The following is a 27,944-nucleotide window of genomic DNA, read 5'->3' as shown; positions in this document are numbered from 1 at the left end:
GAGATGGGTCATTTCCTATTTTAACGTTGATAACTATAGAGCTTAAAAAATTTGGACGATTACTGTGTTTGGATTTCATCATAATCTTTGAGTCTACGTCTCACATAACCTCGATGCAGAAAGGGAATCCTAAACCTAAATAATTAACTATCTCGAAACCGATGAGAGAACAAAACTCAATGTTTCGGCAGAAAACTAGCACAAAAATTTGGAATATAAAGAGTATCAAGTATCCAGTTGGAGGGGGAGGGAAAGGATGAGAACACGGACATAAGACCATAAAATACATTATTGAAATGACAGTCAGTGATGATTATAGAGGTGGCTATTGGGCATAGAGCTTCGAAATTCCCACTATGGCATTTCCCGAGCGTACAAAATCTGAGTTACTATAATTTTCACAGTACTATATTCAGCCATCGTTCATTCAATTCCCCCGCCCTTCAAAATCTAAAATGAACATTGAATCCTATGGTGCTCAATATAAATTACATGTATTTTTGTAGTACTGCTTTTCACGTCCATTTTGACAGCCCCCCCCCCCACGATTCAAGACTCAATCGGAAATGGTGTCAATCGTTTGTACAGAAATTTAGGGGCGAAACTTTCGTTTGTACACAATTAGGAGCGCCACCAGAACGAAAAAAAGTGGGGTCTGTGCAAATGGTAGCCACCCCAATCATGTCCAATTCAACCACAAATCGTCGCAATCGTTTGTACAGAAATGTGCAGGCCAAATTTTCATTTGTACACAATTAGGGGCTCCGCCAGAACGAGAAAAAGTGGGGCTGTCCAAATGGTAGCCCCCACCATGTAAAATTCATCACAAATCGTCGCAATCGTTTGTACAGAAATGTGCAAGCGAAATTTTCGTTTGTACACAATTAGGGGCAACGCCAGAACAAAAACAAAGTGGGGGATGTTTAAATGATAACCGCTCACCATGTCAAATTCAATCACAAATTCTCGCAATCGTTTATACATCGTTTGTACAGGAATTTGCAGGCAAAATTTTCGTTTGTACACAATTAGCGGCGCCGACAGAACGAAAACAAAGTGGAGGCTGTCTGAGTGGTAGCCCCCCACCATGTCGAATTCAAGTACAAATTGTCGAAATCGTTTGTACGGAAATGTGCAGGCGAAATTTTCTTTTGTAAAAAATTTCGGTAGGCCCTATTAAGAAGAATCAATCAAACGGAAAAACAAAGAAAAACACATTTATTATTACACATATTTATTCAATTTAATTTAAAATTTAAATATTCCAATTTTTTAATCTTGCTGTAATAAAAACAAACTACGGGCTTTTTATTATTCCATTCCTTGTTGACTTCACTTATAGTCAATATCAGACATTATTAACCTCGCTTGGCAAGGATCCAACTTTTCACATTCCTTTACTTATCAGAAGACAATGAAACGAGAAACCACGCTCAGCAGTCCGCATATTTTAAAATGAACAACCTGAAAAAACACAGAGAACGTTTTTAGGTGATTCCTAAAAACCAAGATAAGACGAAAAGTATAGACCTACGTTGGTGTACAGATGCTTCCTTTTGGTGTTATAGGCAGCTGAAAACATGAAAAGAAAAAAAGTTTAAAGGTTCGTGGCTCCTACACTACGAAACCTAGCGCAGTTGGGTCAAAACTTTATTTAGGAACTAATATGTGCTCTATGCAAGTATCCATGTTTCAGAATTCTGCGTTACGTTCGCAAGAGTTTTTATAGAGTATCACTATGGAGTCTATAGTGCTTCAAATTATATGCCAGAAGCCACACTGCGTCTGTAAATATTTTTGCGCGACTATCTTAGGTTTCACGCAGATATACTTTAGGATTGCATACATATAGGTTTCTAAGTGGTCTTGATCCGACGAAAGTTCCACCTGAGTGATAACATATTCAAAGTTAGAGTAAAAAATTTATCACACTCTTGGCAAGTTTGACTTTCTCACCTGCAAACACAAACACGTGATACAATTGTGATCTTAATTTACATAAATCTCGGGACCTAAATCTGCAAAAATCTCTTTTTACGCTCTTGGTATGAGTTATCTTTTCCACCGTTGTGTTAATATGTGTGTCCAAATTTGAACTTTGACCAAATCCCTTTTTACAATCTTAGTATGCGTCTACTTTTACAGCAATATGTAAAAACATGTGACTAGTTAAACAGGATTTTCTACTAAATGCTTTTCCATACTCATGGGATGTATGAGGTTTTTCATCTGTTTGTACTAACATGTATATAGCTAAACGTGGACTTTGATCGATTCTCTTGCCACATAGTTTGCATGTGTGCGGTTTTCCACCTCTATGTATTAACATGTTTTTTTTTTTTTCAAATATGAACTTCGTGTAAATTTTTTACCACACTCTTGGTATGTCTGAAGTTTTTAACCCGTATGCACAAGCATGTGTCTAGCCAAAGATGAATATTGATTGAATCCCTTACGTCGTACTTTGCATTTTTGAGGTTTTTCATGTGTATATATTAACATGTGTGTCGTAAAATATGAACTTCGTTTAAATTTTTTACCACAGATTTGGCATGTCAAGTTTTCCAACTGTATGTATTAGCATATGGCTAGCCAAACCAGAACGTTGATTGAATCCCTTCCCGCAATATTGTCATGTGTAAGGCTTTACACCTGTATGTATAAACATGTGTAGAGCTAAAGCTGAACTTTTATTGAATCCCTTGCCTCACACTTTGCACGTATGAGTTTTTTCACCTGTATGTACAAATATGTGTTTAACCAAATCGGATCGTTGATTGAATCCTTTTCCACAATCATTACATATAACATTTTTTTCACCTGTATGTAATAACATGTGTGTCTTCAAATATGAACTTCGTGTAAACCTTTTACCACAATATTGGCACGTGTGAGGCTTGTCACCTGTATGTATTAACATGTGTTCTCTCAAAGATGAAATTCGTGTAAACCTTTTACCACAATGTTGGCATATGTAAGGCTTGTCACCTGTATGTATTAACATGTGTCTAGCTATATATGATCTTTGAACGAAACCTTTGCCACACACTTTGCATGTGTGAGGTCTTTCACCTGTATGTATTTGCTTGTGTTTATCCAAATGGGATTTATAATTGAATCCTTTTCCACAATCTAGGCATTTATGAGGCTTTTCACCTGTATGCATTAACATGTGTCTCTTCAAATATGAACTTCGTGTAAACCTTTTACCACACTCTTGGCATGTGTGAGGTCTTTCACAGGTATGTATTAGCATGTGCCTAGCCAAATTGGATCTATGATTGAATTTCTTTCCACAATCTTCGCACTTGTGAGGCTTTTCACCTGTATGTATCAACATGTGTGTTTTCAAATATGTACTTCGCGTAAATCTTTTACCACACTCTTGGCATGTGTAAGGTTTTTCACCTGTATGTTTTAACATGTGCGTAGCGAAATGGGAACGTTGACTGAATCCCTTACCACAGTCCTTGCACGTGTGAAGTTTTTCACCTGTATGTATAAGCATGTGCCTAGCCAAAATGGATCTATGATTGAATCTTTTCCCACAATCTTGACATCTGTGAGGCTTTTCACCAGTATGTATTAACATATGTGTAGCCAAATTTGAACGATTGTAGAATACTTTTCCACAATCATGGCATATAGGAAGTTTTTCACCTGTTTGTATTAACATGTGTCCAACCAAATTTGAACGTACATTGGATTCCTTTCTACACTCTCGGAATGTGTGCGGTTTTTTACCCGTGTGTTTTATCATGTCTGTTGCGAAATGTGATTGAGGAAACCCTGCGTAAGGCTGCTTGCAAATATGAGATTTCTCACCCGAATGACATTTTATTTCTTTCCGTGTAGTAAACATATATGCTTTCCTGCAAATAGTCTTTTTATGTAACCTGCAACAAATTCAATTAAGACGCTAATGGATATCGAGTTAAATAAGAAACACTAATGATATGCAAACAATTCCATATAAAGTACTTGTTTTCTGTTATATTTGCTATTGCATCTTAAAACATATTATTGCCATCTGTATTATACGTGATACAAATGACGTGTTCCGTCTATGCTTCGTGTATCATATCTGAAACGTAAGGAAAGTTCTGCTTATCGATTTGAGTATTCATATATATCTATAACAACTTACTGGCGTTCAGGGACCTAGAAAAACGTTCTGCAGTAGTAATTCTCGCGTCAGTTGACTATTTTCCTTTCAGCGAGTATGTTTTCGGTAAATAAAACGTGTAAACATTTAGTAATACTTCCGAACTCCGCAATTTTTAGATTACCATGTTTATTTTTCATACGTATTTCTGGTGTATTGTGCAAACGCCGGTTTGTATATGTTATATTGAGTTCCTATAGCATCTATTAAAAACATATGTAGTAGGTATCATACAATTGAACCTAACCTGCACAAGCCAATCAAAGAGTATACAAAAAGTAAAATATTTACGCACTTGTTAGTTTTACTCTATATATTTTAATATTGAAAGTATTATACTACATCTAATGCATATTTGCAGTACTCATGTAAATTATCACTTCCTGTCGCATAAAATATGATAGATCTACACAACGATTAGGCCACTTTAGTGCGTGTTGTTGAAACATTCTAGGCACATATATGGATTGCCTACGAACGCATCCCAAATAGCATGTGTGACCTATTTCCTTTGTCCTTGTGTTGACCCACCTCTTCTCGCGTACGTTTTGTAGCATCATATTTTCCTGTTTGCTGGTACAGTAAGAACTGATTTACCTTGGATTGATGCGCAACATAAAGATTCGATTACGGCGTCATGAAATTCCGTGATCCTAATTTTCTCTTCCAAGGTATTACTATTATAAAGATACTGAGCAATTACAAAACTTGTACCTCAAATTGCCTAAATAACAATTATTCCTTACCACTTTGTATATCTTCTCAAGGTATGCTATATGTGGCTATCTGGTAACAAGTATAAATTTTTTTCGTGGCTGTAATTTGCAATGCACTTAGGTTTTTTTAAGTTCTTGGCCACGAAAAGTTTTCAAGACATAGTCGTCTGCAGATTTAGCAGTGGAAATGATTAGGATATCTCTTTGGGCTTTCAATTTCAAAACTGAAACCCCTCCTCCTGATTTTTTTACCATTAACCACTTTTCTTTTCAACTTCGTATATTTCACTTTCTTATGAAAGTTCTTTTTTTTTTCTCATTTCACAAGATCCCAACGAGATGACAGTTTTCGCGCAACAAGTGATATTTAGAGCAATAATGATAAAATAATTATCCACGTAAAATGAACGTCCTTTACCAAAAAGTCCTGTAATCAATGACACAACCACTCCCTCCGGAACTAACTATCTTCCTCTTGATTTACACTTCAACCAAATAGCATGCATAACCATTATCACTACATAACTAAAGAGACATTCATTCCGTATTTGTGGCGGTTCGATGGTACATGCTGATGGAACGATACTTGGCCTCGTCAGGGGAAAATTGATTTATCCATGCACACCTTTCCTCCTCGAAAATATATAATTGATATTTGCTAATCAACAGATTTAGAATCTTTTCTACTGAAGAAGTCTATTATCATTAGCAGTTTCGTTGTCGGCAAAATGCCACAATCGCAACAGGAGTTCAAATGTGTTTTGCGACAATACCGATCTTAGTAGTGTGAGACTACATAATTTACTATTGCTCCAATAGTCCTCCACATTACACTTTGACAAGAACCACAGAACCTACCAAGCTAAAAGTTTCCTTTATTTCTTCAATGTTGGTCCGTGTGCACCTATGTAATTTGAAAGAGGTTTAACGTCTTCATGTTGCAAAAGAGTGTGAGTAGCTAAGAAGTTTGTTTGATTCACCATAATATGTAACAACATTTGGATTGTAAGACAGGTGAAATGTGCTATATAAAATTTCTACTACAAACCAGTGAGCAACTGATTTACGCTTTAAGAGATTGAACTGGCAATTTGCGTAGTTTCCTTAATATATATAAAATTACTATATTATGTAAAATTAATAATGAATGTCCAGTTTCATGGTTAGTTTTGCTTGCATACAAGAAATTTCAGATAAACTAGCTTTTCATGAGGATTTCATAAAATGTTGTTCACCTGTGAATCCATGCATCTTAAACACAACATATACACTTATTTCCATATTTTCACATGAAACAACGTCTTAAACTGTAGAAACTCTCGTGGAATAAGACGTTAGACATGTTTTAGGGAAACACAAAGTATTTCCATCATCTAAATAACGATATTTTTGCCTTCTTCTAATACGTAGATTATCCTGCTGCTTGAGAATAATGTAAAAAAAAAATCCTTCTACGTAATTCATACTCATATTACGTGCATCATTCCCGAGTTACTACTCTGCAATTTTCACTGGACAAAACTTTACTAAGTATATCTATGTAGTTTTAAGACTTCAGGCAGTATATAATTTTTAAACAGACGACTGGGAAAGTAAAAATTACATACTATATGCCGAATATTCTGATAAACACTTATAACAACGAAACTAGAAAAGCAATTCACATTTAAAATAGTACTTTAGAAAATAACTTTTTTTCCACGTCTATACCAATGCTTCCTGAAAAGTGTACACATTTTATATTATCTCAACAAAGTCCATTTACTTCGCGGAAATGCTTGCAGAAACTTAACTATTTTCATCTCAGTAACAAATAAGATCCAGAACCTGCAGATCTTGAATTGGGGGACAATATAGATAACTTATCTCCCATTGTATTTTCTCACAGAGCTGTGAAATTCAGAAGTTGGAGTTGTGCATTAGTTTTCTGGACATTGTGTTACAGAAATCGCACCTGGGTCAATCCATGGAATGTGATCGGGAAAAAAGAAAAATTGCCGCTAGACATTTTTTAAAAAATATATTTTTTTCAAGAATGTTTTTCCTATATCAGGGTACTTTGGAATCACATTTAGTTTTTTTTTAACGTACTATGGCGACGTAGCGGCTGCCGCTAGTTTTTTTCTTCGAATTTAGGCGTTAGCGTTGTTTTGAATATCTCAACAAGTATTTGTCTCTCAGAACTAAAACTTTGAATTCTTATAATTTTTGCCTAAAACCACTTGAACAGGGTGAAATCAGGGTCTACACTAGCAACATTTTTGGACATTAAAAACATGATTGGGAAGAGGAAACAACTGACGGAGAGGTCTGAATTTGGTTCTGCGCGTAGTCCGGGGTCATAAGTTAATACGCCAAAATTTAGAGAACTGTAGCTGCTCCCAAAGCCCTTAAAAAATAGTGAAGTTCGGGAATTGTGCCAATTTAGCATCTTTCACTCTCCAATATTTCTAATGGGCCTGAATAAAAAAGTCTGAGATTTTGTAATAGTTTGTCCTTAATATATCATAACACAACAAAGCGCATTTTGTGTTTTTGAGCAGAAAGGGAATCAAAGTATCAAGTAATGACGTCATTACCTCGGAAGTGTTTTCTTCATAAAATCTACTGAAAATTTGTTGTTGTAAAGTAAAAAGTCAAACACTATTCTGGGGGTATGGAAAGAGACTGGCGTCATAACAAAAGTGTACAGTAAGTACATGGTAACGTCTTAAGACCATATAATTACAAATATCAATGTGAGTAATACTACTATTACTTTTAATAATAATAATAATAATATAGAGAAGTTTACTAAATTAAAATATTTGCCATAGAGCTAAAAGGAATGAGATTAACGAGAAGAGAGCAACATTAATGGCGAAAAATTCGTGTAGAACTATTTACAAATGTTTTAACATTAGAATAAATATAGAAGAAACTAAAAAATTGAAAATCCATAACTCATCAGTAATAAGCATACAGACCTAGCGTACAGAACAATTCTATAGGATACAATGGATCAGTACAAGTTAACAATCGTATCTGTTTATAGAACTTCTGATAGTAATCCAAATGTTTTTCTTTTGAGAAAATGGAGAAGTTATTGGCATTTCTAAGTTACTTGCAGTAACTGGCATAATTATCACGTAGTAATAGGGAGCGATGAAAAAATGCATATTTTGATGTGACAACTGAGAAAGGAACTGTCCATGAGTTACTTAATCTACTCAGACAACATAATCTTCAAATGGTTAACTTAAACCGACTAGTGGCACAGCGTGCTTAGATAATGCACTTACCAACGTAAAAACGGAATATTTAACCAGTAATGTATGTCAATTTCCTTTCTCCGATCATGATGCCCTGCTAGTCAATCTAATTACAACAAAAGTAGAATCCTGCAATTTTAGTATTCCCTCCACCAAACTTATAGCAACTAGCCCCATCACAGAAACTAACTTGCAAAGTTTAATTAAAATATTATCGTGTATAAAGTGGGATGTAAAACTTAAGTACGATAATTTAAATGCCAGCGATACATTTGATCTTTACTTAACAAAGTTTCTAAATATTTTTAAATGTGTGTGCCTAAAATGGAGGTCCAATATAATTCACCAAAGAAAACCAAGTTAGGTAATATAACGTGGTATACCCCAGAACTCTCTACTATGAAAGGTAAAGTAATGCTGTATTATAATATATATAAGAACAAAATGACTAGTGAATATAGTAATATTTATAAGATTCAAAAAAGTAAATATAAATCTGCAATAAAAGTAGCGAAAGCAATATATAATGAAAATTCCATTGAATTATCATCAAATAAATGCAAAACTGCACGGAAGATAATCAACAAGATAACCAATAGAAATAATGTTAACGACAACGTTACGCTGTCGCCTGATACTCTTAACACGTATTTTGTTACTTCCGTAGAGGAAACAAAAAAAAAGGTACTAATGTAAATATGTATCAGTATTTAACTCAGCATAGTCCACTTAATAGTTCTTTTCTTATTAATCATGTTAGTCCTGATGACGTCATAATAACAGTAAAAAAATGAAAACATCTGACACTAAGGATATATTTAACATATCAGGCAACCTTATAAAAGCTCTCATTAATCAGATTACGAAATCCCTTAAGATATGCTTCAATAAATGTATATTATCAAGGTATTTTTCCTAAAACGCTTAAAATAGCAAAAGTTATTCCTATATATTAAACGGGAGATCGATCGTGTTCGTCTAATTACCTCCCAATCAATTATTCCAGTTTTCTCTAAAATTATGGAAACTATTGTTAAAGATCAGCTATATAAATATATGACTGAGCAAAATTTAATTCTGAAAGCTCAATTTGGATTCCTGCCTGTGAAGTCACAACTGGTGCAGTAGAATCACTAACGAAAAAATGAATGAAATTTTTGAAAAGAAGGGCTTGCTCCATTCTGTGATTTAAGTGAAGCATTTGATTGTGTAGATGATAAAATCCTATGTGATATATTAGCGTATTACTGATTCCATAGTAGCAGTTTAAACTTTATAAAATCCTATTTAAATGAACGAAAACAGATAGTGTTAACAACATGCACTCAAACATCTGAAAATTGAAATATGGTGTACCGCAAGGTTCTGTTCTGGGTCCGGTACTATTTTTAAAATTATAAATGATTTGTCTCTAAATACTAATACCACATCAATTCTATACGCGGATGACACTACCCTACTTAATATAAATAAAAGCTTTGAAGAAGTGTATATACAAGCTAAGCTGCATTAAGAGAGGCACCGACCTGGTTTAGAAGAAATGGTTTTGTGCTAAATCAAGATAAAACAAAAAAGTAACCTTTAGTCTCAATCACTACAATGATAAAGGTAACTATACATATACTAGGTTATTTGTATAAGTATAGACACCCAACTAACTTAAGAACATGTCAAATACGTATGTACAAAGCTCTCCCGAGTGCTCTTTATGTTAAGAAAATTGTAAAATACAGTTCACTATGAGTATCTGAGGAATTCATATTTTTCATTTTTTCAAACATAATTGGATATGGGATTTTGCTTTGGGGTAACAGTAGCCAAGCCATGATATTCTAGTTTTGCAAAAGAAATCCATCAGGATTATTCTTGGAACACAAAATAAAGAACACTGTAAACCACTATTTATCAGGCTTAAGATAATGACACTCGTTAATGTATATATTTATCAAGTGCTACTTTACGCTAAGTAAAACCTGGCAAATGTGACACTCAGAGATGAAGTACATACATATATAATACTAGATTGTTTAAGAAAATTGATATATCCTTCACTAGATTATCGAAGATCAAAAATAGTTATTTAGTTATAGGACCGAAGCTGTTTAATAAACCAACATCCTCCATAGAGCAGCTGTAATTTAAGCTTTATAAGAAAAATTGTACGATTGGTTAATAATGAATTCATTTTACTCGATGCAAAATATTACTGAATGTCAAGACACTGTGTCCTGATTTTCAGTGTCACTTTGTTTCAAATATTATTAGGTTTTCCTCTATAATATTAACCAATAACTGATTGTTTGTATGTTATGACTACATTTCTATATATCTGCATCTATATGTATATCTCATTGGGACGTTGTCAATTGCTTGTAAAGCAAATGACAATAAACTATTCTATTCTCATTTATTGCATCCGTGTTACACTAACAACTTCGCACCACGATCCACTAAGACCACTGTCTACTATAACCTTCAATGAACTACTATGACGTATCACTATTCACAACCAGGGTCATATACCTTGATGTCTTAGCAGCACTTAATTGAAAAGAGCGTATAAATGTTAGCATTTCTTATGTATGTTTAACTAGTTAAATCATTGAATATCATTGAATTGAATTTCACATGGTGAAATTAAGAAAATAGAAACAGCACTGACGTACCCTTGCTAATCAGATGTGTGAATACCTATGGTATTCACTTAAACATCTTCCTGTACAGTAACTATAGATCATATGAATATGATACAAGCACCGTTGAGTAATGATTATAGATAGCCTAAACGAAGAGAGACAAAACTGCCTGAAGCCAAGTTCTAGTGATGCTAAAAGGAGGAAATTGTTCCCTACGCGAGGCAGCACTGTAGTTGAAAGTAGTTGATATTTTCATTCATTTTCGTTCTCTTTTCTTATCTTCTACCTTCTTTCAAAAGTCCTGTTTCCCATAGTAGGCATAGATCTAAGGTACTCCTCTTACTTGTAAGCTTTGGCACGAAAAAAATCTGTACATAATCCACAAACATCTTTTATCATTTTGAGCACCACATAACTGACATGTTTCTGTGTACAATAGAATACAGACGAACATTGCGTTATCAAATTATGCATTAATCCACTTCTAGTAAATAAAGTTATAAATGTTTCCCAAGAAACAGATATTCAACAGACGGTTTTTAAAATACAACTGAATTTCTTACTTGAAGATCTTCAATTTTTGAGTTAATCAATGTACTAAAACCACTCATTAAAAAAACTAAATGCTTACTTATTTAATAAATGGCCCACAGTACACATTATCCTAATAGAGTATTTCCCTGTCATTTTATTAAAAAATTACAAACCACCGTTTACAATGTTTCTCATTAAACGATGATATAACCAATTATCACTAAATACGATGCTAAAGAAACCCTAAAGTTATAATTTCATGACATTTCGTTACAGGTCAACATACCACCTTAAGAAATATTCTCGTGAGACACGAACTATTACAAGCGAAGTTAATGAAGCCAGGTATTAAAATAAACTATTTCGGGTTGGTCTAGTTATAATACATTCGTGATACGACATACATCAATGTTGCAGCAATCATATTAAGTGAAAGGATTCCTTAACGTATCATAAAAAATAAAAGCTTGCACAATTCCTTCGTGTGAACAGCATTTGGCATTCTTATTTATTAAGAAGTTCTTTACATAAAATGTTAGAGTTTCTTAACTGATAAATAAAATGGATACAAAAGTATGAGCTTTTGTATCATGAAAATATTTTCAATGAGAGGGGAAACTTGTAGATAAGGGTGTGAGGTACTGTGCTCTATAATATGAAACTATTAACGAATATTCACATTATTCACAAGGAAAGGACATTAACCTGATAACGGGACTTCCTAAGCAAAGGTATGTTCATGCACAAAAAATTAGCTGCCATGGACAACGGAGTAACTCCAGGAGCCCATTGACCCTGTTAGTATAAAGAAAATCGCAGTAAAATAACTATTGCATCAACACTGTTCATTGGAAGGTCATGTTTTGTAGTACATTCCTTCAGCATGAAACAAGCATTCCAAAGGTGCTATGTATTGGGGCCCCTAGCGTACTCGAAGGGAACACTAGAAGAATGTCGGGAAAATTCCTTCCAGAAATTCCTCCCATTAAAATTTCGGCGCCTCTGGAGTAAACCCAGGTAAAAGCACACAATCAAAAAATACCACAGCGGACAAAAAAAAAATGTGCACCCCAGGTTGAATTGATAAACGGAATTGATATAAGAAAAAAACTTGTACAACAATACAAGATTTCACCTCATACCTAGCTTCTCTAGCAATACTAAGCTTAGTACACACATTTCTTATTCCCTATTGTATTTTCAGAGATATATTTGGATTGTGTCTTTATACGCGGGGTTACTCCAGATGAGTCCAAAGTTGATGGGAAGAATATTCCCGACATTTTCCCAATTTTCACAGTTCATATAAGTTATTAGTCCAAACACATAGCACCTCTGGCAAGCTTGTTTCATGCTGAAGAGAATGAACTATGAACCATGAGTTTCCAGTGTTCATGCAATAGTTACTTTACTGCGAGTGTACGATTTTCTTTATACTAACAGGGTCAATAGGGTTTACTCCGTTGTCCACATCACCTAATTTTTTGTGCATGGACATATCTTTGATATGATGATTTGTTGGGGTCTAGTGTTAATCCAATGTTCTCGTGATAGCTGCCAGAGTGAATGTTGGCTGAGCTCTCGTTACTCGGTAACGTCTTCAGAGTTCTGGGTTGGAGTATGCAATTGGTATGGGTTGGAGTGTGCAAAAGTTTGTATTTTCGTGTCTCAGAACTGTTTGCTTTTCTTTAGAACTTCAATTTGGTTCCACTTAGTAGTATGATATTATTGTATGTGGTGTTCGGTTATTGTAGATATTTCAGGTTATTTCAGTCTGGTGTTTCGCTGGTGTTCTTTCGTTGCCTTCAATATTCCTTCTCCTTTCGCTTATGTAAGTAGCGTTATATTCACATGTGAACCTACGGATGCCTTGTGTCTTTAATCCCAATTGGTCTTTTGGGGTAGGTAGAAAACTCTTGATATTCGGTGGGGGGCAGTGTTAAGTCTTGAAGCTGAATTTCTTCAGTAGCCTTGCTAGTTGATTAGAGGTTTTTCCCACGTATGGATAACTGCAATATTTTCCTTGTATCCCGTATTGTCTTCTTTTGTGGCGCAATTTCTGGTACCTTATTTTCTAATGGCTGCCTTGATCTGTTCCGACGAATATCTGTTGAATTTAAATAGGTTTCCAGGTGAGAGAGTGCTATGCTTATATTATCTACATCAGCTATTTGGTGTGCTCTCTGTATTAGATTATTAAACATACCCATCTTGTGTGCAGGCTGATGAAAACTGGTATCGTCGAGGTAGAGATCAGTGTGCGTGGGTTTCCTATATATTAGGTGGTATAGACTTCCATCTGGTTTCTTGTATACGAGCACGTGCAGGAACGGGAGTCATCCTTCTGTTTCTATTTCCATTGTGAACTGAATGTTGCGGTGTATAGAATTCAGAATGGATGTGCTCGTATTCAAAAAACCAGAAAGAAGTCTAGGCCAGTCAATATACAGGAAACCCATACACACTGATCTCTCAGTTCATGATACCAGTTTTCACTACTTACACAGAAGATGGAGTGGTAAATACTCTAATACACAGAGAAAACCAAATAGTAAATGCAGATAAGCTTAGAATTCTGTCAGATCAAAACGATATTTAAATTTAACGCAAAGTCATCGAAACAGATCTAGACAGCCATGAGAAAATACACTAACAGAAATTGCGCTACAAAAGAAGATAAAACGGGATACAAGGAAAATGTTGCAGTTATTCCACACGTGGGAAAAACATCTAATCAACTAGCAAGACTACTGAACAAATTCAACATCAAGACGGTACAATGCCCCCACATAAGATTAAGTTTTCTACCAATCCCAAAAGACCTATTGGAATTAAAGACACTGGGTATCCATAGGATCAGTTGTGAATGAAGCGCCACCTACATAGGCGAAACGGGAAGGAATATTGAAGACAGAATGAAAGAACACGAGCGAAACACCAGACTGAAACAAGCTGAAAAATCTGCTATAGCCGACCACGGGTATGTGGGGCCAAATTGAAGTTCTAAAGAAAAGCAAACAGCTCTGCGACAGGAAAATACACGAAGCTCTATTCGTTGGTAAACACAATGCCTCCACCAACAGAGACGAAGGTTATCATCCACTTGATATCTGGCTTCAGCTTCTGAGTACGAAAAGAACCATCAGCCAGTCAGAGAACAGTTTTCACCAGCAACATCAGAGCACGCTATTGGCCAATAACAAAAACCAATAGAAATACAGCAATTCCTTAAGATTATGACAGAGTGTGGTTCGATTACCGTGTATTCCCGTTTGGGGTAAGCCATTCTATGACGGTATCAAGGTTCATGTTCCGATGAGGGAACATTACACTACCAGGGTCTCCAGGTTCGGGTGCTATCGGATTAATAAAGAGAGACTTGTTCGCGTACCCACCGTTGCTGACAAGGGACAGAACTGCAAAAGGGATAGAACTTTTTCTTTAACAATCTTGTAAAAATTATATTGATATTTCCGAGTTTCTTCTAGAGCGTCTGGAAGGAAATTCATGAGGTGTACAAAAAGCAAAATAAGCACCGGATGATTGCAGAGGACAAATGTAACCTTGCACTGCGCCACATTAAATATATCGATGGGTATCTGGGCAAAGGTGATATATCCAATTTTTTTCGGAAATGTGGTTATGACTGATACGGATAATGTCCAAAGTCCTTATTGTTAATTTGTGAGCAATGGTTCTAAATGCAAATACATAAGAACGATGTTATTGGCAAAAAACAAAGATGATATGATTTGGAATCATGATATGCTGAGAGGAAGAGTGTTAAGTCCATTTCTATGTACATATCACTTATGTTTTTTCTTAAAACAGAAGTGATAAGTCCATTTATGTGGGCACATCACCTCTGTTTTTCTGAAAACGGTTCGTAGTTCTTTTGGTATCTTCACATATTTTCTAGTGCTTTGGGTTGCTGAAAATTCCACCATTCTACTTTGTATATGCACTTCTTATTAATTTTTAAAACTTCACTGAAGGTATCTATTTCCACATTTTCCTCTTGTGGTTTCAATATTCTGAAAATACAAGACATTTTGTGAGAGGGTTGAAGTTACATGTTTACCGATCCTTTTCCAGTATCAAAGTCTTGCCTGCCTTTTTACGCGTTACGCCTTGAACTCGCTCCGAAGGCGTAGAGATACACTACCAGAATAAAAAATAGTCACTACACAACACTCGGTTTTTAAACACTTTCTTCGCTTATAAAAGCTGACCAATTAAATATTATCTTATTGGGAACGTATTAATCATATTTAAACACATAATAATATACGTAATATCTAATTAGTGTAAAAAATGCACATTATGACGTATAGTCCACCTTTGCCTTTTAGCTTTGGTTAGGAGGGAGGAGAATTTTAAACTGAGTAGAATTTTTTGTCCTTATTTGTTAGCACGAAGAGGAAAGTAGGAGGGTGGATGCACACACACACACACATATAAATATATGAGAAAAGGTGTTCGCAGCATCTCGGTTTCTAAGAATTTTTGTTCTGGTGCGTAGCAATTCCAAGAAATTCTCTTTGCATACGAAGCTTGATTGAGAATTATATAACGATAACGTTACAAGATTACATTATAAATTGCACTAGCAGCACACTTCAAGCCATAGCTCTGAAGGTGTTACCGTAGCATCGTAACCAAAGCTCAGCACAACATTCACTCTGGTAGCATATCGAGAACATTGGATTAATATCTTTGTTATGTTTATTGAATGGACTGAGTTTGCTTAGGAAGTCTCGTTGACAGGTTCATGTCCTTTTCTTGTCAGAAGCGTGTCAGTACTCAATCCTAACACCCAACCCTTATAGCAATACGAGCTTTACAGCAAATTGTAATTACTTTTGGATACTTATTTCACTGCCAAAATTTCTTCCCTCTTACAAACATAAGCATTATGTTGCATTCTCTACGTGTCCAAACGTTTGCGATTCAATTAACTCAGTTTAAAGTAAACGAAGAAAAGAATAGTTAACGACGTATTTCAAATGTTGAAAATATATATTTGTACGCACCATACCCATGATGAAACAAAACGAATTTAAACGTACCTGAGGGCTTGAGCATCGTTACCTGCTTCTCGATTATCATTTTCTTGAACATCCACTTCCTGATCGTCCTTCTCTCCAATAGTGGCAGACATGTGACTGCTTAACTCTTCCGTGTTGTGTGTGAAATTCGGGGATCTTGGCTCGATGTTACTGTGAAAATGTTTGGCATTTACGACTACTTCATCTGTTGATAAACGCTTAACTAAACATATTGCTTTCGAAGTTAGTTTCCAATCGGATATTGTTTCATCCTTATTACTTTTTGAAGCGATATTCTCCCTTTCGGTTACACTTTCTCGTTTCCTACATTCCAAAGGTATTTTAAGAGGATCTTTGTGATCACTAGTGTCACTAGTACTTAGTACATAATTACATTTTTCAAATGACTCGTTTTCTGTTTTCATTTCAACTTTAATATGATCGTTTTCTGTTTTCATTTCCATTTTGTTACAACCAAAGTAGAAACAATGAAAAGGAATTTCGCTCACACAAAAACTGTCCACGTTAGAGACTGAAATCTTCAGGACTTAGTGTTCAGCGAAGCAAACAAATCTGAAAACCATAAGAAAGATATTAACAAAAATTATGAGTGGGCCAGAGGAAGACAATGGTAAAAAGCCGCTTCAGGTCAAATTCAGTTGGTGAGTGAAACCGTTTAGGATCAGACTACGGATGTGAAAGGTACTGAAATCACTATTTTAAAATATCTGAAATTTTCCTACTACCGATATTAAAATATCGATATACCATAATATTGAAAATACAGATTTGTACCGAAATACTGATATTTATATTTTTTCTTCTACTTTATGTGAGTATATTATAGACCTATATTACCTCTCTTGTATAGTGTTTATTAATACATAAGTTCATTTTATCGATGTACTACTTTGCTTTTTGATTTTAGGTAGTTACGAATTCTCAACATCGAGTGTTGCATGACGACATAAAAGTATTATATTTTTTAAATAAAATATGGAAAGCAATGTTATACAAATTTTTCAATTAAAAATAGATAACATTTTCCAAATTTACTGTAATATTTTGAAAACGGATCTGCTCTTCCCTGAGGTCTTTTATCTTTACTCAAATGGAATAGCGCTAGCAATTTCTAGTTGAATTCATTTTGTTTTCATTGTCCTATGTTTTAGTTTTATGAACTTACCATTTTTTGGTATTTTTGGTTTACAGTATTCGTCACTTTCTTTAAAAGTAAGCCAGAAATTTCATTTATTCTAAAAATGGAAGTAAAATAAAAAGGTAAGAATAGTAATAATTTTACCTTTCTTTTTAGCCTAACATCAAAAACAAAATTTATTTTACCCAAATAAATTGCTGTTTACATAAGTAAGTAGCTCACGATTTAAATGGTTATCTTTCTTATTTGGAAGCAGAAAACTGTCATTTCTCGATGGTGGTGTAGTTTGGGCGCACCACAGTTTGGAAGATTTACAGGTGAAATTAGATAATTTGCACCAAAGAACAAAATTAAAAAAAAAAAAAAAAAAAAATTCTCAAGCGAATGAATTTAATAAAAAGTAATACATCTGTATTTTAGGTTTGATAGTGCAGGTCTACTAGTGTAAAATCACTAGAAGTGCATTACGACGAATAAAAATAAGCGAGTGCATAAAAAAAAGAGGACTTTTAGGTGCTACTATTTCTTTCGGTGTATTTTTCTTTAGAGCGTAGAGAAGCCGTATTTTATGTTAACAAATAGTGTTTGATGGCAATTGCTATTGAAATTTATAACATTGCTAAAACATATCTATTTTCAGCAACCTCACTTACGCATATACCTACAATCGCTGACGCGCCCGCTACCTCAAAACATCCCGGCTGGCCAACAAGCTTGGCCCTGCCCTGTCGCAGTTAGATAGTATTTGTTTTTACAAGCCATTTAGCATGGGTTGATTTGTGTTTTAAGGGCTACATGCGTAAGGTGTATTTACACGCAAATCAAAAAAGAATTGTAATTTTTCAACATTTACTTCTGGTGGTTGCCTTTATCTATACAAAGGGAGATATTTTCGTGTCCCTCAGCGCAAATCTTCTATGGGACAATAATAATGAAATTAGTGAACGAATTACAGTTTTTCAACAATTATTTTGAGTGGTTCGCCAAAAGTAAACCTTAACGACTTTCTATACTTAACAAACAATAGTATATTATTTTCCTCCCCTTTCAGAAATATTGGTTTGAGTCGCACGTAACGTTTAGTACGGTATTCCATTGTCTGCAGACAATCTCCTCCTAAACGGTCAAAAAATTTCTTAGGATTAAAGTTATTTCTTAGTATTTCTTTTCATCTCAGAGAGAAATGTTCTGTGCTCATCCTTGCTACAGTTAATTGCTCGTATGACATATTATATGAATGCTTAACACTTACTGTATATAATACGAAGTGGCTGAACATACTAAGACTACTCACATACAAAGATGTGTTTGAAATCAATTTCCGTCTTTTCTTTCATATTTGTAGGAAGTTAGCAATCTTCAATTATAACCTAAATTTCATAGATCGTAATTCACTCTGTAAATGATGTGCAGATGATTCTTACTGTTGTGTTGGTGTTCTTATCCAATAGCAATCTGCATCTTGTTTTATGGTAAAAATGACGAGAAAATATGTCTGACGACGCGTGACAATGACAACCACTGTTGCCGACAACCCCTAAAGAAAATAGGATGGAAGGCCTTCACAAATAAGCTCTTATACGCAAAAATTGGTAACCTTGTGAACTGTTAACCTAATTTGGGGCTATAGTACAATTTGAAATGATGAATTTTATTCGATGAAGACTAACAATCAACATACATAACTTTAAATTACAATAAAATCCATTAACAACCAAGGGCATCAATCCTGAGGGACCGGGGAACGGTCCCATAATGCTCATGTTTGCTCATGTATTTTTATGAATACGTGTTATTTATTGTATTTTTATGAATATGTATACGAACACCTTATACGGATTTTTTTTTTTTTGAATATGTAATATTTGGCATATATTCAATTCAATTTGTCTTAGGATCCTCATATAAGCCCTCTTAAACCCTGGTCTGCAACCAGGCCGCTGTAGCAGGACAATAAGACCCCAGGAATCACCTTTACACGGGGTAATACTTTTCCTAGGAAAACTATCACCCTGGGGTGTTAATTATCCTAGGAAAATTGTCACCCCAGGGGCATAAATTTCGCGAATATCAATTACAAATGTACAAACGGGGGTATAATTTTCCTGGCCAGAAAAAAAGGACTCCCACCTAACATAAACAATAAACAATTACGAAAAAAAATCAATCCTTTTTCATTACATTAGTCTTTAAGGCGGATTTTCATGCCCGCGTTAGAACGGAAGCATCACATGTAGCGTATTCACCGTAAATTATTGTCGTTTTCATACATCCGTGCGTGTATTGCGCCAAATTACTACTCCCTAGCTAATGCGCATGCGTAAAATAGAAAGTTTGCGACTTCCGCCATGTTAGTCAGTGAATACAATAGTGTACGCGCGCTACTTCCGTCAGAATTGAACAAATTTCTACTCTGACGCGAGTGTAGCGCGCCATCTCCGATGCGTGATTTCATTGGCTGTTTAGCACAATCGCTCGCAACTCACGGAGGTAAAGGACACATGAAAATCCGCCTTTAGAAGGCCGATTTGTCCACACAGTATGATGAGGGTAGACCCTATTATTTTCCTGGCCAGGAAAAATGGACCCCACCTAAAAAAACGCTGAAAATAAGCACCAAAAAATTAAATCTTTTGTCATTTCATTAGTCTTCAGAAAGGAGATTTGTCCATACAGTAGGGTGGGGGTATAATTTTCCTGGCCAGGAAAAATGGACCCCCACCTAAAAAAACGTTGAAAATAACCACAAAAAATTAAATCTTTTGTCATTTCATTAGTCTTCAGAAAGGAGATTTGTCCATACAGTAGGGTGGGGGTATAATTTTCCGGGCCAGGAAAAATGGACCCCCACCTAAAAAAATGTTGAAAATAAAAACACAAAAATTAAATCGATTGTCATTTCATTAGTCTTTAGAAAGAAGAGATGTCCACACGCTAGGGTGGGGGTACAATTTTCCTGGCCAGGAAAACTGGACCCCCACTTAAAAAACACTGAAAATAATCACCAAAAAATTCAAAATTTTGTCATTTCGTTAGTCTTTACAAAGGAGATTTGTTCATAAAGTAGGGTGAGGGTATAATTTTCCTGGCCAGGAAAATTGGACTCCCACCTAAGAGACGCATTAAATAACCACCATAACACAAAATATTGTCATTTTATTAGTCTTTAGAAAGGACATTTGTCCACACTGTAGGGTAGGGGTATAATTTTCCTTGCCAGGAAAAATGTACAAACGGGGGTATAATTTTCCTGGCCAGAAAAAAAGGACTCCCACCTAACATAAACAATAAACAATTACGAAAAAAATCAATCCTTTTTCATTACATTAGTCTTTAGAAGGCCGATTTGTCCACACAGTATGATGAGGGTAGACCCTATTATTTTCCTGGCCAGGAAAAATGGACCCCATCTTAAAAAACGCTGAAAATAAGCACCAAAAAATTAAATCTTTTGTCATTTCATTAGTCTTCAGAAAGGAGATTTGTCCATACAGTAGGGTGGGGGTATAACTTTCCTGGCCAGGAAAAATGGACCCCCACCTAAAAAAACGTTGAAAATAACCACCAAAAAATTAAATCTTTTGTCATTTCATTAGTCTTCAGAAAGGAGATTTGTCCATACAGTAGTGTGGGGGTATAATTTTCCGGGCCAGGAAAAATGGACCCCCACCTAAAAAAATGTTGAAAATAACCACACACAAATTAAATCTTTTGTCATTTCATTAGTCTTTAGAAAGAAGAGATGTCCACACGCTAGGGTGGGGGTACAATTTTCCTGGCCAGGAAAACTGGACCCCCACTTAAAAAACACTGAAAATAACCACCAAAAAATTCAAAATTTTGTCATTTTGTTAGTCTTTACAAAGGAGATTTGTTCATAAAGTAGGATGGGGGTATAATTTTCCTGGCCAGGAAAAATGAACCCCCAACTAAAAACTTTGAAAATAACTACCAAAAAATTAAAACTTTTGTCATTTCATTAGTCTTTAGAGAAAAGATTTGTCCACACAGTAGGATGAGAGTATAATTTTGCTGACCAGGAAAAATTGCCCTACATGTAGAAAACGCTAAAATAACCACAAAAAATTAAATCTTTTGTCATTTTGTGGTTATTTTCAACGTTTTTTTTAGGTGGGTGCCCATTTTTCCTGGCCAGGAAAATTATACCACCACCCTACAGTGTGGACAAATCTCCTTTCTAAAGACTAATGAATTCAATTTTTTGTGGTTATTTTCAGCGTTTTTCAGGTGGGGGGGTCCATTTCTCCTGGCCAGGAAAATTATACCCCCATCCTACTGTATGGACAAATCTCCTTTCTAATGACTAATGAAATGACCAAAGTTGAATTTTTGGGTTGTTATTTACTGCGTTTCTTAGGTGGGGGTCCATTTTTCCTGGCCAGGAAAATTATACCCCCACCCTACTGTGTGGACAAATATTGTTTCCAAAGACTAATGAAATGATATAAGTTTTAATTTTTTGGTGCTCTTTTTCATCGTTTTTTAGGTAGGGTCCATTTTTCCTGGCCAGGAAAATTATACCCCCACCCTACTCTGTGGACAAATCGGCTTTCTAAAGACTAATGAAATGGCAAAGGATTGATTTTTTGGTAGTTTCTTACTGTGTCTGTTAGGTGGGGGTCCATTGTTCCTGGCCAGGAAAATTATACCCCCACATGTACATTTTTAATTGATATTCGGGAAATTTATGCCCCTGAGGTGACAATTTTCCTGGGAAAATTAACACCCCGGGGTGATAATTTTCCTAGGAAAAGTATCACCCCGTGAAAAGGTGATTCCTGGGGTCTTATTTTCCTTGGGAAAAATAGCACCCCGGGGTGACAATTTTCCTGGGGTCTGATTTTCCTGCTACACCGGTAACCAGCCGAAAATGTAACGTGTGCCTGCTGAAGTTAGGGTATAGTAGGATATGTAAGTATGTTCTGCAGACAACTTTCCCCCTCTCAATATATTTTGACCAGCACACAGGAAAACACAAAGCATTAACAGAAGGATCCAACTAACTATACATAGCGCAAAGTATACCCATAACTACAATCCTTGGGTGAGATCGCATAGGCTTTTAGGACATTTAAAATCATAAAAACTTACATCTAATGCTACACTACACTACACTACACTACACTATATACATAATTACATTTCTACTTTATCTTATAATGACCCCAAGCTAATGTATTTACACCATCTCGTAATATATACATTTTATCGTCTGAAGAATCTAATGCTAGCTTATGAACGGTTATGCTATATATATATCATGTTTATAACTTCTAATGAGTTTTATGTATTTATATGTTTTGACATTTTTAAATAAGCTTTCTTTATAATCATTAAACTGCAACTCCTTCGATATTACAGTTTTAGTTACTCCTTTAGCCTTTTTCTTTTTTTTCTTTTCTACTTTAAAAGCATACATCTTAGCTCGTAGCCCAACAAACTCAGTCATTATTTTACCTTTATTCTCATCTTTCATCTTACCTATTACTTTCTTATTTATCGGTGGTATTCCATATATATTATTTTCCTCATATTCACTCGTATCAAATTGGTTAATCATTTCTTCTAAATCTTTATAGAAATCATCAGTCTCAATCTCATATATAAAGCTATCAGTATCCGTGTAACATAAATCTATATTGTTTCCATATTTCGGCTTCATAGTGTTATAGGAAAATCATACTTTTGATAGTTCTAATTTACTCATACCAACATATATTGGTTTATTAAATGTCAATCCCTCTTTCTTCGTATGTATAGCACACAAATTCTCTCTAAATATTGTTCTGTAATCAAAATTAGGTTTTGCAATTAATTTTTCTACTCTTTCAGGATCACATTCTAATTGTATGGGCTGTCTCTTTCGAATATTTTCCATTGTTTTTCCGAATACTGAGTTATTCATGAGCTTATAAATATCTTTTTGAAACTCATTTTTAGCTTGCGTTCTCATATTTGTATTTAAATCAATGTATTTCTTTAACCAGTCTGATTGTTTGAATTCTAATACTCTATGTACTTTCTTTAATTTCATTCCAAGCGGCATATATAGTTTTAAGTTCCTATAGTGAATTACATATCTTTCCTTACTATAAAGTGTTGTTAGTAGTTTTGATTGTTTAGATTCTGGTGGACACATGTTTTCTGGAGCTAATGGTAAATCAGAATGTTTGTTGTGTAAATACCTCGGATATTCTAAATCTACTTCTAATATGTAACCAGTTTCTGAGTCATCTGGAATGTTCATAATATCTATATAAGGTTTAACCCACTTAAAGTCTTTATAAGGCATGTATTGACTCATCGCCCATCCATATAAGTTGTTTGCGTTTACATACGCTAAATATCTTGAACACTCATCTTTATTATAATTATGTATATATTTGTTGTTAGCTTTTACGTATCTTTTACTACATTGTGAAATTCCTCCTCGTATACCCTTTTCTAGCATTAGTATTTTATCATAATCAGTTAACATTTCTAGCTTAATTTTAGTCATCATTAACATTGCATCCCACGATAAGCCAGGTACTGTATAATACCATGCAGGATCTAATCCATATGCCTTTAAACACACATCTTTAAAGTTTTCAAATATATGTGCTAATTGAACGACATCTGTTTTGTTATAATGTTCAGTTAAGTCCCTCACTAACTTCAGATCGAATTCTTTACAAACTTGTACATGACGCTTATGGCATTCAGGACTCATTTTTATTCCTGTTAATCTGTTTGTAAATTTGTCTATAGATAATGGAAGAGATTCCTCTAATTTTTCAAATGAATCAACTAATCAAATGGATAATCACCTTTAGTATTAACTAGATCAAGTTTATCCATCGGGAAAAACTTTAATGTTCCTCGAAATTGTTCTGGTTTTAAGTTACTAGTTAACTCTGCTAAACTCTTTGACAGAAATCTAAATGAAACAACAAATTTTAAATTTATTCCATCTTTTGGTCCTGCTTTTATATATTTTTCATATGTTATGTATTAGCCTATGTGTCAGGAAAGTAAATGTACACTTATTTTTCGAGTCTGGCATTCCTGAGCTCCATCCGTGTAGAGTATGAGAATTAAATCAATCAAATGTTTACTGAGGGGCAAAAAGAAAAGTTTAATCTGAATAAGTCATTGCAGAGGGGCACAAGCTGTGAATACGAATAGTGCCTAGTGTAAATAAAGGACCACACCAAAAGAGAAAGCCAGAAACAACTGGTAAACTTAGAAAAAAAGTAAAAATTGTCGAACATAAAACACAACTACAACAAATACGCCGACAACTAAACGTTCACCACGCCATGATCTTGGTGTAGTGGTTAAGGTGCTGGCTTACAAATGCAAATGACGCCAGTTCGAACCTCCCTCATGGACATTTTTAAAAATTTTTGTTAATAATACATACATGAGAGATGGTAAAAGAGGTCGTATTTAGTCTTTCGTAGCAATTATTATTGATAATGTTTAGTTCTGATAATACTTTTTGTCTTTGCGTATTGCTTTTATTCTTTTCTTCATTTCGAAAGAGAAGAATATCCGAACAAATGCCAGCAAAACTCCTCATATTTTGAATGTAAATGCCATTTGCAATTAGTAAAGAATAAAAATTGAACGTTCTGATGTAGCTGCAAAAAGTAAAAAAGAAAAACATGGAAGTAGTGTTCAAATCCATACTCATGGTTATAAAAAATATAATTTCTACATGCCTTACACCTCCCGACCACGTTTCTACGTTAGCAAGTAAGAGGCTTGCGATTAGGTTAGGCTGGTCAATACGTTTTGCAAAGGGTCTCGATTAGAGATGTGGGTCGGGTAAATACCCAGTGGGTAGGTAAATAAAAAATGGGTATTTACCCGGGTATTTACCCCTTTTGTATTTACCTACCCAAAAAATGGGTATTTTACGAAAGTTCAATTATTATGAAGTTTTAAGAATTGTTAACCATAGCGGTGACGTTTTTCTGTTTTTGGGGGTCTCTCGAGCGTGATGTCTCATTCATTCACTATAAATATGCAATATAATAATATATTTACCCACTTCAGGTGCGGAGCGGGTTAACCATGGCACACCGGCAGTACAATTTTGGATATGTTATTCTAGGTTAAAGCGATATCTAAAATCTATTTTTTTAAATAATTTTCCTCGAAGAACTTCATAGGTAAAGAGGAAATCAAAATATTGAATCGAATGTTTTGAAAGTGGGTAATGGTGGGGGTGAGTTGTTACATTTTTCAGACGAAGCCCTTGTGTACACCTATATGGACATCAAAGTTTGATCAACGGCGATCAAGCCAATCTTGAGAAATAATTCACATCACACTTCCGATTTTACGTCATCGCTCACGAACAAATCAGATTGAGAATCAGAATCACGAGTTGAAACTTGAAGGATTAATGTCTCCTTGGGATACCTACATTAACATCCACTTGTCGTCTCAAGATTGATCTTGGGCTATTTTACTGTACTTATCCAACTATTCCCTTTCTTCACAAAGGTGTGAACGGCTTTCAAACTTGGATTAGTTTCACACCAAGACTTAAAAAAATTAAGAAATCGTAGTAAGACTTCAAGCCTTAGATTGTCCAAGCATAGAAATAATATATAAACCCTCTTTGTCGAATCTTTGGGAGACAGCCCCAGTTTTAAATGTAAAGTCTGCAATACTTCACCAAGAACCCTATCAAGTTATTGTGTATTTTCATTTGAGAACAGATGTTTTGAGACTCCTTCAATCCAAGAGGTTTTCCTGAAACGTGCAATTTTGAAATTTTAAAATTCTCAGGAATATTTCACAGAAAACAACTCAGACACCCGACACACAAATAAAAGATAAACGAAAGCTGGATCATGGATATAAACATTACATCTCAGAGGCTATAACTAGTTGAATAAAGACACCCAAAATTATCAAAATCTTTCCAAGTCGAACATTATAGACTTCAAGTTAATCATGAAAAAAGTGTGCCCTAGGTTTACTAGTTTCAAACTCAAAAGGACATATTAGAATTGTTTTATCATGAAAGGAGAAAGTGAGTTCGATATACTTGATGTAGTCGCATTTATTATATGAAAATATGCTGAAGTAAAAAACATTACATCAATTTGTATAAAATGTACAGGCTTTTCTTAACTTTTTATGGCTTCTTAGGTCCAACGTTACTATTTAGGGGTTTGGATAGAATCGTAATATTGATGTTTTTTAAAACAAATACCGACGTATAGAATGTTATCGAAGTCTTACAGGAAGTGTTGAACGAAAATATTGCCACAGCGATCTTCGTTAGTGGGTGTTCTCTGTCACTTGTTGATCACCCTTTGTGGATTGATTTAAAAAAAAAAAAAGAAAGAAAGAAAATTCGTCCTTCGTATGCTCTCCCATCAAGGTATCGCCTGATTACGAGTTACTTGGATGCTCTACACAGTGAAATGCAAGAGGAAATTAAAATGAAGTTAGAGGAATTTTCCAAATCTACATTTACAGTGTGACGATTGGACTAACTTGAGAAATGAATCTACGTATCATGTATTTCGTAATTTCAAAGTTTGAACCTGTTTTTGTTGATTTTGTGTTGTCGCAAGAGGCACATTGCTTGTCTGAAGATATTATGAATGTTCTGTAAACAATATAACCCTGAAAAATATTTAGTAATCATAGGAAACAACGCGTATAACATGAGAGTAGCTTTTATATTAGTAAAACAGAAGTATCCTAATATAGTATATTTGGGTTGTCTTGCTCATCTCTATTTGCTTTGTTCTGACATCCTCGGATGTCCTTCGGTAAAGACATTACTGGGAAGTGAAACTGATGTTGTTAATACAAATATAGACATCACTTGCAAGCACTATTTACACAAATCTCAAGGGAGAAAAGGGTTAAAATTTCGTTAAAGTTGCTTGGAAAAACAAGATGGGGAAGCCATTTACACTGCCTCCAAAAGTTTGCTTATCAATGAAACTAGGCTTCAGACACTCGCTGTGAGTGAGGAATTGTCGTCATTACTTTCAGAAATCAATAAAAGAATTGTTGATTATGTATTCTGGGTTTGTATTGAAAACCTTGCAGCCATTTGGAACCTATAGTGGATTTGATTAATTGCTTCGAGTAAAATAAGTCTCAGATGCACTCAAAATTCCAGAGCCTTCATCAAACTCTGACAGAACAGTTCCCATCGTCAATTCTTTCAAAAACAGAAGAGTAATCAATAATGGAAAAATTTAAAGTATGAAGTGAGTTCGGCTTGGGTCCAATTCATCTGGCTGCAGATATCCTCAATCCCACTTTTCAGGGCTGCATATTGATCGCTGAAGAATTGCCTGATGAAGTAAACTTCGTTTGTGAAGTTGGAAAACAAATTGGGTTGAATTCTGTTTTACTGAGAGCACATTTGACTGACTACAGAGACAAGGAA

The 27,944-nt window shown here is 34.8% G+C and overlaps 1 protein-coding gene across 3 annotated transcripts; it reads right to left on the bottom strand.

Moving 5' to 3' along the window:
* Window positions 1–1,206: 1,206 nt before the first annotated feature.
* LOC145694318 (uncharacterized) lies at window positions 1,207–19,039 on the bottom strand. 3 transcript variants are annotated; one of them, XM_081770410.1, is made up of 3 exons: window positions 18,934–19,039; window positions 16,372–16,923; window positions 1,207–3,896 (listed from the first exon to the last, which is right to left on the bottom strand). In XM_081770410.1, exons 2-3 carry the CDS (start codon window positions 16,812–16,814, stop codon window positions 2,708–2,710), a joined length of 1,632 nt encoding a protein of 543 aa, XP_081626536.1. In that variant the 5' UTR covers window positions 16,815–16,923; window positions 18,934–19,039; the 3' UTR covers window positions 1,207–2,707. The 3 variants fall into 3 exon arrangements, with proteins under 3 accessions (XP_081626536.1, XP_081626535.1, XP_081626534.1); XM_081770409.1 differs by having other exon boundaries at window positions 18,762–19,026; XM_081770408.1 differs by having other exon boundaries at window positions 18,804–19,026.
* Window positions 19,040–27,944: the final 8,905 nt, after the last annotated feature.

This window comes from Thermobia domestica, chromosome 9, assembly GCF_964235325.1.
Source record: "Thermobia domestica chromosome 9, izTheDome1.hap1.1, whole genome shotgun sequence".
NCBI classification, from domain to species: domain Eukaryota; kingdom Metazoa; phylum Arthropoda; class Insecta; order Zygentoma; family Lepismatidae; genus Thermobia; species Thermobia domestica.
This window is presented reverse-complemented; position numbering and strand designations above follow the sequence as displayed.

Excerpts from the sequence above, each read along its gene's own strand:
- LOC145694318 (XM_081770410.1), bottom strand. The coding sequence starts at position 16,814 with ATGGAAATGAAAACAGAAAACGATCATATTAAAGTTGAAATGAAAACA. Across the intron at positions 3,897-16,371 it reads AACGATGCTCAAGCCCTCAG|GTTACATAAAAAGACTATTT; the intron begins GTACGTTTAAAT and ends AATTTGTTGCAG.